Raw genomic sequence first — 15,111 nt, forward strand, 5'->3', positions numbered from 1 at the left:
TCAGGCAAACGCCTCCGTTGCCATGCGGTGAGAACGGAGAGGTTGAGAAGGAGTTTCTTCCCAGAGGCCATACGGACAGTAAACGCCTTTCTCACCAGGGACTAACTCTACTGATTTTTTTCCTTCGATTATTTATTATGTAAAAGAATATGTGTGTTATGATTGTGTTTATAGTTTGTTTGGTTGTTTTGTTGTTTGTCTTTTGCACAAAAGTCCGCGAGCATTGCCACTTTCATTTCACTGCACATCTCGTATGTGTACATAACAAATAAACTTGACTTGACTTGACTTGATAGGGCTCCTAAAGATAGCGGAGACAGGGGATATGGGGAGAAGGCAGGAACGGGGTACTGATTGGGTATGATCAGCCATGATCACATTGAATGGCGGTGCTGGCTCGAAGGGCCGAATGGCCTCTACTCCTGCACCTATTGTCTATTGTCCATTGAATAACCAAGAAGGGTCTCGACCCATTCCTTCTCTCCAGAGATGATGCTGCCTGTCCCGCTGAGTTACTCCAGCGTTTTGTGTCGACCTTCCCTGAATGACTATCTGTAAACAGGGCAGCTTTGACCACAGTCCTTCCGCATCCTTGGTGTGAATGCAGGCAGTGATCTTCCTCTGACCAATGTCCTCGTACCACCACCCTGCTGCCTCTCATTGGACCTGTGTCCAGCTGTAATCTGACAGGCCTGGATAGAGTGGATGTGGAGAGGATGTTTCCACTAGTGGGAGAGTCTAGGACCAGAGGGCACAGTGGCAGAATTAAAGGACATTCCTTTAGGAAGGAGATGAGGAGGAATTTCTTTAGTTAGAGGGTGGTGAATCTGCACCGGGAACGGCTGTGGAGGCCACGCTTTGCACGGCGGTATCGGGGTTGACGGCAGAGCCTTACATCACTGCCCCGCGCGGCTTAGATCCTTGAGCGCACGCCGGGGGCTCTGCGGGTGCGTCATCCGGGGGCTTTATGCGGGACAATCGAGCCAGCCGGGGGCAGGACTCTGAATCGGGGGGGGGGGGGGGGTTAGTGAGTGGAGAGATAGATCACAGCCATGGATGTTTATGTAAATTATGTTGTGTCTTGGGTGGTGGAGTATACATTTCGTTTGATCAAGGGGTCCAAATGGACCTAAAATGAATCTGCTCCTATCTTGAACATGACTTGTTGCCTGAGTGTGACCCTTGCTGCTTGTTGTTGCAGATCTGGTACTAGTGTTGGACCGTGTGGTGCCGGAGCTATGAAGCAGACGGCAAGGGCGAGGAGTTGGATGGCCCTCCACATCTGCCACATCTGCCACATCTGGATATCACTTCTCCTGCTCGCTGCCCCGTCCACACAAACATGGAGGCAGAGTCTACCCCGCCTCAAGCTGTCCCACAAAGGTAAGCCTCCTTTACTCTGCTTTAGTTTCATTTATAGACAATAGGTGCAGGAGCAGGCCATTCGGCCCTTCGAGCCAGCACCGCCATTCAATGTGATCATGGCTGATCATCCCCAATCAGTACCCCGTTCCTGCCTTCTCCCCATATCCCCTGACTCCGCTACCTTTAAGAGCCCTATCTACCTCTCTCTTGAAAGTATCCAGAGAACCGGCCTCCACCGCCCCCTGAGGCAGAGAATTCCACAGACTCGCAACTCTCTGTGAGAAAAAGTATTTCCTCATCTCCGTTCTAAATGGCTTACCCCTTATTCTTAAACTGTGTCTCTGTGTCTCTGTGTGTCTCTGTGTGTCTGTGTGTCTGTGTGTCTGTGTGTTTGTGACTCTGTGTCTGTGTGTCTCTGTCTCTGTGTCTCTGTGTCTGTGTGTCTCTGTGTCTCTGTGACTCTGTGTCTCTGTGTCTCTGTGTCTCTGTGTCTCTGTGTGTCTCTCTGTGTGTCTCTGTGACTCTGTCTGTGACTCTGTGACTCTGTGTCTCTCTCTGTGTCTCTGTCTCTCTGTGACTCTGTGTCTCTGTGTCTCTGTGTCTCTGTGTGTCTGTGTCTGTTTCTCTGTGTCTCTGTGTCTCTGTGTCTCTGTGTCTCTGTGTCTCTGTGTCTCTGTGTCTCTGTGTCTGTGTCTCTGTGTCTCTGTCTCTCTGTCTCTGTGTGTCTGTGTGTCTCTGTGTCTCTGTGTCTCTGTGTCTCTGTGTCTCTGTGTCTCTGTGTCTCTGTGTCTCTGTGACTCTGTGTCTCTGTGTCTCTGTGTCTCTGTGTCTCTGTGTCTCTGTGTGTCTGTGTCTGTGTGTCTGTGTGTCTGTGTCTCTGTGTCTCTGTGTCTGTGTGTCTCTGTGTCTCTGTGTCTCTGTGTGTCTGTGTGTGTCTCTGTGTCTCTGTGTGTGTCTTGTGACTCTGTGTCTGTGTGTCTGTGTCTCTCTGTCTCTGTCTCTGTGTGTGTCTCTGTGTCTCTGTGTCTCTGTGTCTCTCTGTGTCTGTTTCTGTGACTTTGTGACACGGCTGCAAGGAGATATTTGACCTGTGCCTTGGAGGCAAGAAAGAAGCATTTATATTATTGCTGGAGTGTTTAGCTTAGTTTTGGATACTGAATGCAAGAGGACATTGTTAGAATTCACTCTGCATTGAAGGTGATGTGTTTATTAGGTACGGCCACCACAGGAAGCTTCTGGAAGCTCAGACATCGCTGGACTATTTATAATTGTGTGTTGACGGGAGGGGCAGTGGGAAGCTGCTCACTGTGAGGGAGGAGAGCAGTGTTACTATAGTTCAGTTTAGTTTAGAGATACAGCGCGGAAACAGGCCCTTCGGCCCACCGAGTCCGTGCCGACCAGCGATCCCCGCACACTAACACTATCCTACACACACTAGGGACAATTTACAATTTTACCGAAGCCAATTAACCTACAAACCTGCGCGTCTTTGGAGTGTGGGAGGAAACCGGAGCGCCCGGAGAAAACCCACGCAGGTCACGGGGAGAACGTGCAAACTCCATACAGACAGCACCCGTAGTCGGGATGGAACCCGGGTCTCTGGCGCTGTGAGGCAGCAGCTCTACCCGCTGTGCAGAAACAAAGAACTGCAGATGCTGCTTTATACCTAAGATAGACACAGAGTGCTGGAGTAACTCAGGGGGTCAGGCAGCATCTGTGGAGAACATGGATAGGTGACGTTTCATAGAGTGCTGGAGTAACTCAGCGGGTCAGGCAGCATCTGTGGAGAACATGGATAGGTGACGTTTCACAAAGTGCTGGAGTAACTCAGCGGGTGCAGCAGCATCTATGGAGCTAAGGAAATAGGCAACGTTTCGATCCGAAACCCTTCCGGGTTTCGGCCCGAAACGTTGCCTATTTCCACAAGGGTTTCGGCTCGAAACGTTGCCTATTTCCTTCGCTCCATAGATGCTGCTGCACCATAACTCAGCGGGTCAGGCAGCATCTGTTTGGAGAACATGGATAGGTGACTGTGGAGAATCTGTGGAGAACGTGGATAGGTGACGTTTTGGGTTGGGACCCCTCTACAGACCCAAAATGTCACCCATCCTTTTTCTCCAGAGATGCCACGTGACCCGCCCCCCCCCCCCCCAACCCACCCCCCCCCCCCCCCCCCCCCCCCCCCCCGGGGCAATTCCCCGGGACCAGATATGACGACTGGAATGTTAATTGGAGCAATTACCAGTGGATTGGATAATCCTGATTGTGACTTCATGCTGGGGCCAGTCCGCTCAGGTGGAGCTGCCACTAATCAACGCCCCCGCAACTCACTCACCTGAAACAGCTGCCCTCTCCCCCCTGAATTAGGTCACAGAGGCCATCTCGGCCCTCTCCCCCCCCCCACCCCCCCCCTTCAGGGGTCCCCCCTCCCCCCCCCCCCCCTCCCCCCTCCCCCCCTCTCTCTCCCCCACATCCCCCCCTCTTCCACCCCCCTCTCTCCTCCCCCTCTCCCCCCACATCCCCTCTCTCTCCTCCTCTCCCCCCCTCTCTCCTTCCCCCCTGTCCCCCCCTCTCCCTCAACCCCCACCCCCTCTCTCCCTACATAGAAACATAGATAGAACAGAGAAATTAGGCCACTCTTTCTACCTGGTGGAGAGGAGAGCAGAGTGTGATCCAGGTGTCTGTGACTAATCCACAACCAGAGACAGTGAGGAATGGTCCCTGGGTGAACTGGTCATGTTCTCAAGCTATATGAGGGTGAATGGAACGAGCTGCCAGGGGAGGTCGGTGAGGCAGGGACCATCCCAACATGTAAAAGACATTTAGACATGGATAGAAAATGTTTAGAGCAGTGGTTCCCAACCTTTTTTTGGCCATGCCCCACCTAATCACCTCTAAAATCCTGATGCCCCCTCCCCATGTGGTGATATATAATTCTTATCATTTAAAAAGTGAACTCTGTTTCAGCTGAAGAAGCTTAAAACGCCAATACCTTGGTTTAAACAAGCTTCAAAAGAACATGGCATCCATGAAAAAGAAAAATGAAATAAACTAAAGACAGTTAATGTTCTGAGCAAGAAATTACTAAAAAATTGTAAAAAAAAAGAAAAAAACATTAGGTGGAAATTGCCCCCCTGTGGGGTGTACACCCCACGTTGGGAACCACTGGTTTAGAGGGAGGGATATGGGCCAATCGTGGGCAAGTGTGGCTAGATTGGCATAGATGAGGCATCTCGGCTGGCATGGGCATGGTCACATGGTCTTGGAGCGGAAATTAGGCCATTCGGCCCATCAAGTCTACTCCACCATTCACTCATGGCTGATCTATCTCTCCCTCTCAACCCCATTCTCTTGCCTTATCCCCATAACCCCTGACACCCGCACTAATCACCTGGCCTTTGGATGTTTGCACACACAAGGGGAATCACACACAGAGAGGTTAAACTACTTATTGAAGCCAAGATGCCTGATTAGAGCAGACAGAGTATTCTGTGCTGCCTTTGAACTGTTTCAACATCAACAATATGGAATGATTGTGTGTCATTGTCAGGATCTTCTTCCTGTTGGAGCCGGCACCTCCTATCCTGCTGTTGTTCAGGACGAGCGTGGTCTCTAGACCTTTGTTTAGCCCTGGCCCCTCCCAGTCATTTGATCCTAGTGGCAATTGAAAATATGGGGAACAAGGGCGCCTTAGTTTAGTTTAATTTACTTTAGTTTAGAGATACAGCGCAGAAACAGGCCCTTCGGCCCATCGAGTCCATGCCGACCAGCGATCCCCGCACACTAAGCCCTTCCAAATCAAAGGGTCCCAGAAATACAGATACATCTTGAGTCCATGTGAGCAGCTTGCAGATGTCGAGGCAAGCTCTGCTCAATACCAACACTCATGACATCAATGTGAATTATAATTGGATCGTGTTGTCATTGAAAGGCAGCAGCTGTTGAGGGAGAGACTTCCCTTTCCCCAGCTCAGATCACGGGCAGGGCCAGTCCCCCGGGTACCTGACACAGCCAGATTCATAGAATCATTACAGCGCAACGATAGCCAGTGATCCATCACTCACAGAGTCTTTGGTTTAGTTTAGAGAGACAGTGTAGAAACAGGCCCTTAGGCACACCGAGTCCTGGCAGACAGCATCTCTGGAGAACATGGACATAGTCTTTAGTTTAGTTTAGAGAGACAGTGTAGAAACAGGCCATTCGGCCCACCGAGTCCAGGCCGACCAGCAACCCCTACACACACCAGGGACAATTTTACACATGAACACCAAGCCAATTAACCTGCAAACCTGCACGTCTTTGGAGTGTGGGAGGAAACCGAAGATTTGCTTGTGAGACGAGGGGAATTGTCTTCACTGGGGCAGAGACTGAGTTGCGTTTTACCCGGGGGCTCATTACACAATAGTCCTTATCCTCATTCCTACAACTGGTTCATGTCAAACTGTGACATCCCTAATCAGTAATAATCTGTCTGCTCACCCCGGGACACATCAACACGTGTTAAAGTCCAGTCACACAGGTACACGAACTGCAAGCTGATTGCTGGCTCGACTGGGTTGGAGCAGGTTGAGGGGAGATCTGATGGTGGAGGGTTAGACAGGGGAGACACGGGGAGACGGGGAGACGGGGAGACGGGGAGACGGGGGGAGACAGGGGGGAGACAGGGGGAGACACGGGGATCAAGGCCAGCAGCATCATCAAGGACCAGTCTCACCCCCGGCCACTCCCTCTTCTCCCCTCTCCCATCGGGCAAGAGGTACAGAAGTGTGAAAACCAACGCACACACCTCCAGATTCAGGGACAGTTTCTTCCCGGCTGTTATCAGGCAACTGAACCGTCCTACCACAACCAGAGAGCGGTCCTGAACTACTATCTACCTCATTGGTGACCCTCGGACTATCTATAATCAGACTTTACTGGCTTTACCTTGCACTAAACGTTATTCCCTTTATCCTGTATCTGTACACTGTGGACGGCTCGATTGTAATCATGTATTGTCTTTCCGCTGACTGGTTAGCACGCAACAAAAGCTTTTCACTGTACCTCGGTACACGGGACAATAAACTAGACTAAATCTATTGCTCTGCACAACGTACACACATCCAGATTTAACCCAACGATGTGAGATTAAGTCTTGTATGTACGCGTGTCGGAAGGAACTGCAGATGCTGGGTTTACACCGAAAATAGACACTAAATACTGGAGTAACTGTGCAGGTCAGGCAGCATCTCTGGAGAGAAGGAATAGGTGATGTTTGGGGTCGAGACTCTGAGATGGGTCCAGTCACGAAATGTCAAGTAACCATGTTCTCCAGAGATGTGCGGAGATCGCTGGTCGGTGGGGACTCGGTGGGCCAAAGGGCCTGTTTCTGCGCTGTATCTCAACACTAAACTAAACGGAGCCTCGATGGCCTCTTGAGTTGAGCATTCCAATGATCACAAGCGGTGTAAATATTTAGCATGTTTCAGTGAGATCCCACATGGTACTGCCTGTACACGGTCGGCCTGTTTAATCTCCCCTCATTGGGAAGCTCATCTCCCGAACCAACCTCCACTGCACTCTCCCTCTGTAGAACTATTCAGCACAGAAACAGGCCCTTCGGCCCAACTTAGCCATGCCGACCAACGTGTCCCATCTACACTAGTCCCACCTGCCTGCGTTTGGCCAATATCCCCTCCTCCAAACCTGTCCTCTCCATGTACCTCAGAATAAAAGGAGGCAACTTTATAATGGCGATGAGGGGGAATTTCTTTAGTCAGAGGGTGGTGAATCTGTGGAATTCTTTGCCACAGGCGGCTGTGGAGGCCACAAGTCCATGGGTAATTTTAAGACAGAGATTGACAAATTCTCGATTAGAACGAGTGTCAGGGGTGATGGGCAGGAGAATGGGGTTAGGAGGGAGAGATAGATCAGCCATGATTGAATGGTGGTATAGATTCGATGGGCCGAGTGGTCTAATTCTGCTTCTATGTCTTATAGCTTTAAGGTGAGAGGGGCAAAGTTTAAAGGAGATGTGCGGGGCAGGTTTTTTTACACAGAGGGTGGTGGGTGCCTGGAACGTGCTGCCAGGGGTGGGGGTGGAGGCAGATACGATCGTGGTGTTTAAGAGGCTTTTAGACAGGGACGTGGACACGCAGGGAGTGGAGGGATAACTAACGTGGCATCATGTTGGGCACGGACATTGAAGGGCTGAAGGGCCTGTTGCTGTGCTCTGTGTTCTATGTGTGAAGGAAGAGCTGACATTCTACAGTTTCTTGTATTGTTCCCGTGAGATAAGAACATTAATCTGTGTTGGGGTATAATGGAGGTGGGAGTTTAGATGAAGATACCTTTGTTACTGACAGTAACTCCTGAGGGCGGTGACTGTCAGAGTGTAGATACTGACAGTGTGTTTACTCTCTGCATCTTTTGTAACGTTGCCTGTGGGTGCAAGGGAGCAGAACAGGCTGCTTGCCGCTCGCTGCAGGCTTGTTCATCTCAGCTTATCTCTCCAACACATTCCAGCTGTCAAGGAGGCAGCCAGGTGTGGGCTGCAGGCTCTCTCTGATGGCACCAGCTACCATTCCGCGTACCTGGAGGGTTTCATGCAAAGCTCCCACAAAGAATTCACTTCGTGCCTCCCAGCCCAAAACCTTCAAAGGGCTGGAGATGTGGTTAATTAGGCTTGGCGAGAGCAGAAACAATCCATTGTGTTTCTCATCCAACTGCCAAAGGTTTAGCAACAAGAGTCTGTTCATCTTTCAGTTCCAGTTCTGCATTGAGTTCACTTCATTTGTTGACGAAACATTGAGTGTTTTTCCCAAAGATAGACACAGAGTGCTGGAGTAACTCAGCGGGTCAGGCAGCATCTGTGGAGAACATGGATAGGTGACGTTTCACAAAGTGCTGGAGTAACTCAGCGGGTGCAGCAGCATCTATGGAGCTAATGAAATAGGCAACGTTTCTGGTCGAAACCCGGAACGGTTTTGGCCCAAAACGTTGCCTATTTCCAGAAGGGTTTAGGCCCGAAACGTTGCCTATTTCCTTCGCGCCATAGATGCTGCTGCACCATAACTCAGCGGGTCAGGCAGCATCTGTGGAGAACATGGATAGGTGACGTTTCACAGAGTGCTGGAGTAACTCAGCGGTGCAGGCAGCATCTGTGGAGAACAAGGATAGGTGACGTTTCGGGTTGAGACCCTTCTTCAGAGTCAGGGGAAAGGGAAACGAGAGATATAGATGGTGATGTAGAGAGCTATAGAACAATTGAACAGATTCTGCCTAACCTGTCGAGTCAGAGTGATACAGCATGGAAACTGGCTCTTTGGCCCAACTTGTCCACACTGACCAACATGCCCATCTACACTAGTCCCACCTGCCTATGTTTGGCCCATATCCCTCTAAACCTGCCCTATCCATGTACCTGTCTAAATGTTTCTTAAACATTGTGCTAAACTGCCTGTTAAATCTTAAATTGACTCAACTACATAGAAACATAGAAACATAGAAATTAGGTGCAGGAGTAGAGGCCATTCGGCCCTTCGAGCCTGCACCGCCATTCAATATGATCATGGCTGATCATCCAACTCAGTCTCCCGTACCTCTGCCTTCTCTCCATACCCTCTGATCCCCTTAGCCACAAGGGCCACATCTAACTCCCTCTTAAATATAGCCAATGAACTGGCCTCAACTACCCTCTTTGGCAGAGAGTTCCAGAGATTCACCACTATCTGTGTGAAAAAAGTTCTTCTCATCTCGGTTTTAAAGGATTTCCCCCTTATAAGCTGTGACCCCTTGTCCTGGACTTCCCCAACATTGGGAACAATCTTCCTGCATCTAGCCTGTCCAACCCCTTAAGAATTTTGTAAGTTCCTCCAGCAGCTCGTTCCTTACACCCACCACCCTTTGTGTGAAAAGGTTGCCCCTCAGATTCCTATAATAAGATACAAGCACTAAGCAGCAGAATGGTGCAGGATTGCAGAGCAAACTCAAAGTTGTGCAAAAGAATTTCAAGCACCACTGACAGAATAACAAAATGAACCTGAATTAAAGATAGACACAAGATGCTGGAGTAACTCAACGGAGCAAGCAGCCCATTCCTTCTCTCCAGAGATGCTGCCTGTCCCGCTGAGTTACTCCAGCATTCTGTGTCTATCTTCGGTTTAAACCAGCAGCTGCAGCTCCTAACTACACATTTGAACTAGAATTAAGATATTTATAAGACAGGTACACAGAATTGCTGGAGAAACTCAGCGGGTGCAGCAGCATCTATGGAGTGAAGGAAATAGGCAACGTTTCGGGCCGAAACCCTTCTTCAGACTGATCATTTCCTTCGCTCCATAGATGCTGCTGCACCCGCTGAGTTTCTCCAGCAATTCTGTCTACCTTCGATTTTCCAGCATGTGCAGTTCCTTCTTGAACACATTTATAAGACATTTGGACCAGCACAAGGATAAGAAAGAGATTTAAAGGGATATCGGGCAGCTTAGGCAGGTGGGACTAACGTGGATGAGGTATCTTGGTTGGCACGGGCGTGCGTGTTTGTAGGTTAATCAGCCCCACTGTAAATTGTCCCTAGTGTGTAGGGAGTGGATGGGAAAGTGGGATAGCATAGAACTAGTGTGAACGGGTGATCGCTGGTCAGCACAGACTTAGTGGGCCGAAGGGCCTGTTTCCGCGCTGTATGTTTCCAATAAATGACTTTCCCAGCAACAAAGATTCTTTTCTGAAAGTTGAGTCTCCGCAGTTGAGAAGGTGAATGTTTTTTTTGCGATTACCTCTTTGCTCTTTGCCAAAGTAAACCATTGAAACACAAAAGGCCAGAAGCTACATTCCTCCCGACGAGCTCTGCCAATGCCGTTGCATGTTTGCTGTTGCTGACACAGTGTACAGGAGTAAGTGAAGCACGCCATGTGTCCGCCTGCCCACGGCAGTAATGCTCACATCACAGGCCAACTCTACACCCTGCCTACTACACACAGCTCTCAGGTGGCAGGGATAGGTTACAGAGCCTCAGAGCTAGAGACTCCTGGAGTCATAGACTCATAGTCATAGAGTCATATAGTCGTAGACTCATAAACCTAGACTCATAGACATATAGACTTATAGACATGGACTCATAGACTCGTAGAGTCACAGAGTGATACAGTGTGGAAACAAGCCCTTCGGCCCAACTTGCCCACACCGGCCAACGTGTCCCATCTACACTAGTCGCACCTGCCTGCGTTTGGCCCATATCCCTCCAAACCTGTCCTATCCATGTACCTGTCTAATTGTTTCATAAAAGTTAGGATAGTCTCAGCCTCAACTACCTCCTCTGGCAGCTTGTTCCATACACCCACCACCCTCTGTGTGAAAAAGTCACTCCTCAGGTTCCTGTTAAATCTTTTCCCCTTCACCTTGAACCTATGTCCCCTGGTCCTCGATTCCCCTACTCTGGGCAAGAGACTCTGTGCATCTACCCCTCTTATGATTTTATACACCTCTACAAGATCACCCCTCATCCTCCTGCGCTGTAAGGAATAGAGACCCAGCCTGCTCAACCTCTCCCTGTAGCTCACACCCTCGAGTCCTGGCAACATCCTCGTAAATCCTCTCTGTACCCTTCCCAGCTTGACGACATCTTTCCTGTAACACGGTGCCCAGAACTGAACACAATACTGTAAATGCAGCCTCACCGACGCCTTGTACAACTGCAGCATGACTTCCCAACTTCAATACTCAGAATTCTATACTCATGTACACGGAAGAATTTCCTCAGTTCAGTGAAGGGAAGCTATGAGCCTGTTCATAGCATAGTTTTATTTGTGAGCATTCAGAGTGAGATATGGGGAGCGTGTACAGTTCTGCTCACCAAGCTAGAGGAAGGATCTCATTCAGGGGGAAAGGGTACTCACCAGGATGTTATCTGGGACATTAGACTTTAGAGATACAGTGTGGAAACAGTCCCTTCAGCCCATCGAGTCCACCCGTACACCAGTACAATCCTACACACACTGGGGGTAATTTACAAATTTACAGAAGCCAAATAACTTACAAACCTGCACGTCTTTGGAGTGTGGGAGGAAACCGGAGCGCCCGGAGAAAACCCACGCAGGTCACGGGGAGAACGTGCAAACTCCGTACAGACAGCACCCGTAGTCAGGATGGAACCCGGGTCTCTGGCGCTGTGAGGCAGCAGCTCTACCCGCTGCACCACTGTGACGCTCAAAGAGTGGATATGGTGCCGATGAGATTGACTAGGAAGTGACCTGGGCTTGAGTTATAAGGCGAGTGAGCGTGTGAAAGTTTATAGGGAGAGGGCAGGAGAATGGGGTTGAGAGGCAAAGATAGATCAGCCATGATTGAATGGCGGAGTAGACAAGATGGGCCGATGGAGAGGGGGAGGGGGAGCGCGGGGAGAAAATCACTTTCTGAATGGTTTCTCCTCTCACTCACTCACTCACTTACGCAGTACACAGTGAAAGAACTCCTCCTGAGTGGAGATATGTTCAACCTGTCAGCAGCTCCATGTATAGTTTGGTGTGAATAAGCCACATACCAGATGGCTACAGGTTCCAAACTAAAACATACTTGTGTTTGCAGCAGCAACAGAGTTCAAATTGCACTTTTAATGAGAGCAGGGAGAATGTGTGCTTGTCTCTGTGTTTAACAACTTGTCCCACCCTCAGATATTAAAGCCTTTAATCCCACCTGGCCTGTGGGTTTACAAGTCAGCGTTTAGTTCTGGACAAAAACCAACATTCTCCCCGCCTCCGTCCGTGTTGGTCGGAGTCCCCTTTCAGTTTAATTAAAGTTTGGAGAGAAGTTAGTGAGTTTAGAACGAGGGACAGTACAGCATTGAGAACTTATATATGTGATAGGAGCATAATTAGGCCATTCGGCCCATCCAGTCTACTCCACCATTCAATCATGGCTGATCTATCTCTCCCTCCTAACCCCATTCTCCTGCCTTCTCCCCATAACCCCTGACACCCGCACTAATCAACAATCTATCTATCTCTGCCTTAAAAATATCCACTGACTTGTGGCCTCCACAGCCGTCTGTGGCAATGAATTCCACAGATTCACCACCCTCTGGCTAAAGACATTCCTCCTCACCTCCTTCCTAAAGGAACGTCCTTTAATTCTGAGGCTGTGCCCTCTGGTCCTAGACTTTCCCACTAGTGGAGATTTGGACCCGAAATGTCGCCAATTCCTTCTCTCCAGAGATGCTGCCTCACCCACTGAGTTCCTCCAGTATTTTGTGTCTATCTACTAGTGCAAAGATCCTCTCCACGTCCACTCGATTCATACTTTGCCATTATTTCCAAAAACTGCTCTGTTTCAGTCTGACAATATTCCATTTCTGCCGACTCGCAGATGTGTCAGATGTCTCAATGTTGTTGGGAAGTTGTGAACGGATCTGTAACAAGGTTTTAGGAAGCAAAGGATTTAAAGGAAAGAATCGCCAGAGAGAAAAGTCATTACTAATGTCCACAGACGCAACCCTAACCTGATAGAAGTGGGCACCTTGCTTGATGCACAGAGTCTCTTGCCCAGAGTAGGGGAATCGATGACCAGAGGACATAGGTTTATGGTGAGGGGGGAAAAGATTTAATAGGAATCTGAGGGGTAACTTTTTGACACACAGAGGGTGGTTGGTGTATGGACCAAGCTGCCGGAAGAGTTAGTTGAGGCAGGGACTATCACAACACTTGGACAGGTACATGGATAGGACAGGTTTGGAGGGATATGGGCCAAACGCAGGCAGGTGGTTCTTGTGTAGATGGGGCATGTTGGTCGGGGTGGGACTAGTGTAGATGGGGCATGTTGGTCGGGGTGGGACTAGTGTAGATGGGGCATGTTGCTCGGGGTGGGACTAGTGTAGATGGGGCATGTTGGTCGGGGTGGGACTAGTGTAGATGGGGCATGTTGGTCGGGGTGGGACTAGTGTAGATGGGGCATGTTGGTCAGGGTGGGACTAGTGTAGATGGGGCATGTTGGTCGGGGTGGGACTAGTGTAGATGGGGCATGTTGGTCGGGGTGGGACTAGTGTAGATGGGGCATGTTGGTCGTGGTGGGGGACTAGTGTAGATGGGGCATGTTGGTCGGGGGGTGGGACTAGTGTAGATGGGCATGTTGGTCGGGGTGGGACTAGTGTAGATGGGGGGTTCGGGGTGGGACTAGTGTAGATGGGGCATGTTGGTCGGGGGGTGGGACTAGTGTAGATGGGGCATGTTGGTCGGGGTGGGACTAGTGTAGATGGGGCATGTTGGTCGGGGTGGGACTAGTGTAGATGGGGCATGTTGGTCAGGGTGGGACTAGTGTAGATGGGGCATGTTGGTCGGGGTGGGACTAGTGTAGATGGGGCATGTTGGTCGGGGTGGGACTAGTGTAGATGGGGCATGTTGGTCGGGGTGGGACTAATGTAGATGGGGCATGTTGGTCGGGGTGGGACTAGTGTAGATGGGGCATGTTGGTGGGGCATGTTGGTCAGGGTGGGACTAGTGTAGATGGGGCATGTTGGTTGGGGTGGGACTAGTGTAGATGGGGGCATGTTGGTCGGGGTGGGACTAGTGTAGATGGGGCATGTTGGTCGGAGATGGGGGTGTTGGTCGGGGTGGGACTAGTGTAGATGGGGCATGTTGGTCGGGGTGGGACTAGTGTAGATGTGGCATGTTGGTCGGGGTGGGACTAGTGTAGATGGGGCATGTTGGTCGGGGGGGGACTAGTGTAGATGGGGCATGTTGGTCGGGGTGGGACTAGTGTAGCTGGGGCATGTTGGTCTAGGGGTGGGGCTATGGGGCATGTTGGTCGGGGTGGGACTAGTGTAGATGGGGCATGTTCGTCGGGGTGGGACTAGTGTAGATGGGGCATGTTGGTCGGGGTGGGACTAGTGTAGATGGGGCATGTTGGTCGGGGTGGGACTAGGACTAGTGTAGATGGGGCATGTTGGTCGGAGTGGGACTAGTGTAGATGGGGCATGTTGGCCGGGGTGGGACTAGTGTAGATGGGGCATGTTGGTCGGGGTGGGACTAGTGTAGATGGGGCATGTTGGTCGGGGTGGGACTAGGACTAGTGTAGATGGGGCATGTTGGTCGGGGTGGGACTAGTGTAGATGGGGCATGTTGGTCGGGGTGGGACTAGTGTAGATGGGGCATGTTGGCTGGTGTGGGCGAGTTGGGCCGAAGGGCCTGTTTACACACCGTGTGGCTCTAAGTGTGGTCCTGCATCTTGTTGCAGCTTTAACTGGTGTGGTGTTGGAGTGTTTACTCTAGGGTTGGCTGAAGACATTCCTCTTGGCAATAACATGGCTGGAATAATGAGGCAATCTGCCAGTCTCCCCTAGATGTATATTCGGTGAAGGATAAATGTTTATCCTCCCAGTCTGTGATGACATTGCCGGCCCAACGCAGGACCCTTGTTCCATACCTGAAACACAACCCCAGCCCAGAGTATTTGCAACTGTACACCTGCTCATTTGTAAGACACAATTCTGAAGACTTAAAGGATTTCTGGAGGAATTAGACACTGTTGGGCAGGGATTTAGTTTTGGTGATTGAGGTATTTAGGCTGTTGAAAGGAAGGTCACATCACCACAACCGCAGATTCACAGCAAAGGCAGCCATCGCAGAAGTCATTTTGAGGTGAATTTAAAACAGACTACGGGTGCTGTCTGTACGGAGTTTGCACGTTCTCCCCGTGACTGCGTGGGTTTTCTCCGGGTGCTCCGGTTTCCTCCCACACTCCAAAGACGTGTAGGTTAGTCGGCTGATAGGCTTTGGC

At 50.4% G+C, this 15,111-nt stretch overlaps 1 protein-coding gene across 1 annotated transcript in view; it reads left to right on the forward strand.

Annotated features, from left to right (window-relative positions):
* Positions 1–15,111, forward strand: part of sema3d (sema domain, immunoglobulin domain (Ig), short basic domain, secreted, (semaphorin) 3D) — a 119,461-nt gene that overhangs the window by 33,974 nt on the left and 70,376 nt on the right. The window contains exon 2 of the mRNA XM_055653507.1: positions 1,202–1,383. Coding sequence (XP_055509482.1) covers positions 1,239–1,383 — 145 coding nt within the window. The 5' untranslated portion in view covers positions 1,202–1,238. The remainder of the gene's footprint in view (positions 1–1,201; positions 1,384–15,111) is intronic.

This window comes from Leucoraja erinacea, chromosome 22, assembly GCF_028641065.1.
Source record: "Leucoraja erinacea ecotype New England chromosome 22, Leri_hhj_1, whole genome shotgun sequence".
Taxonomy (NCBI): Eukaryota; Metazoa; Chordata; class Chondrichthyes; order Rajiformes; family Rajidae; genus Leucoraja; species Leucoraja erinaceus.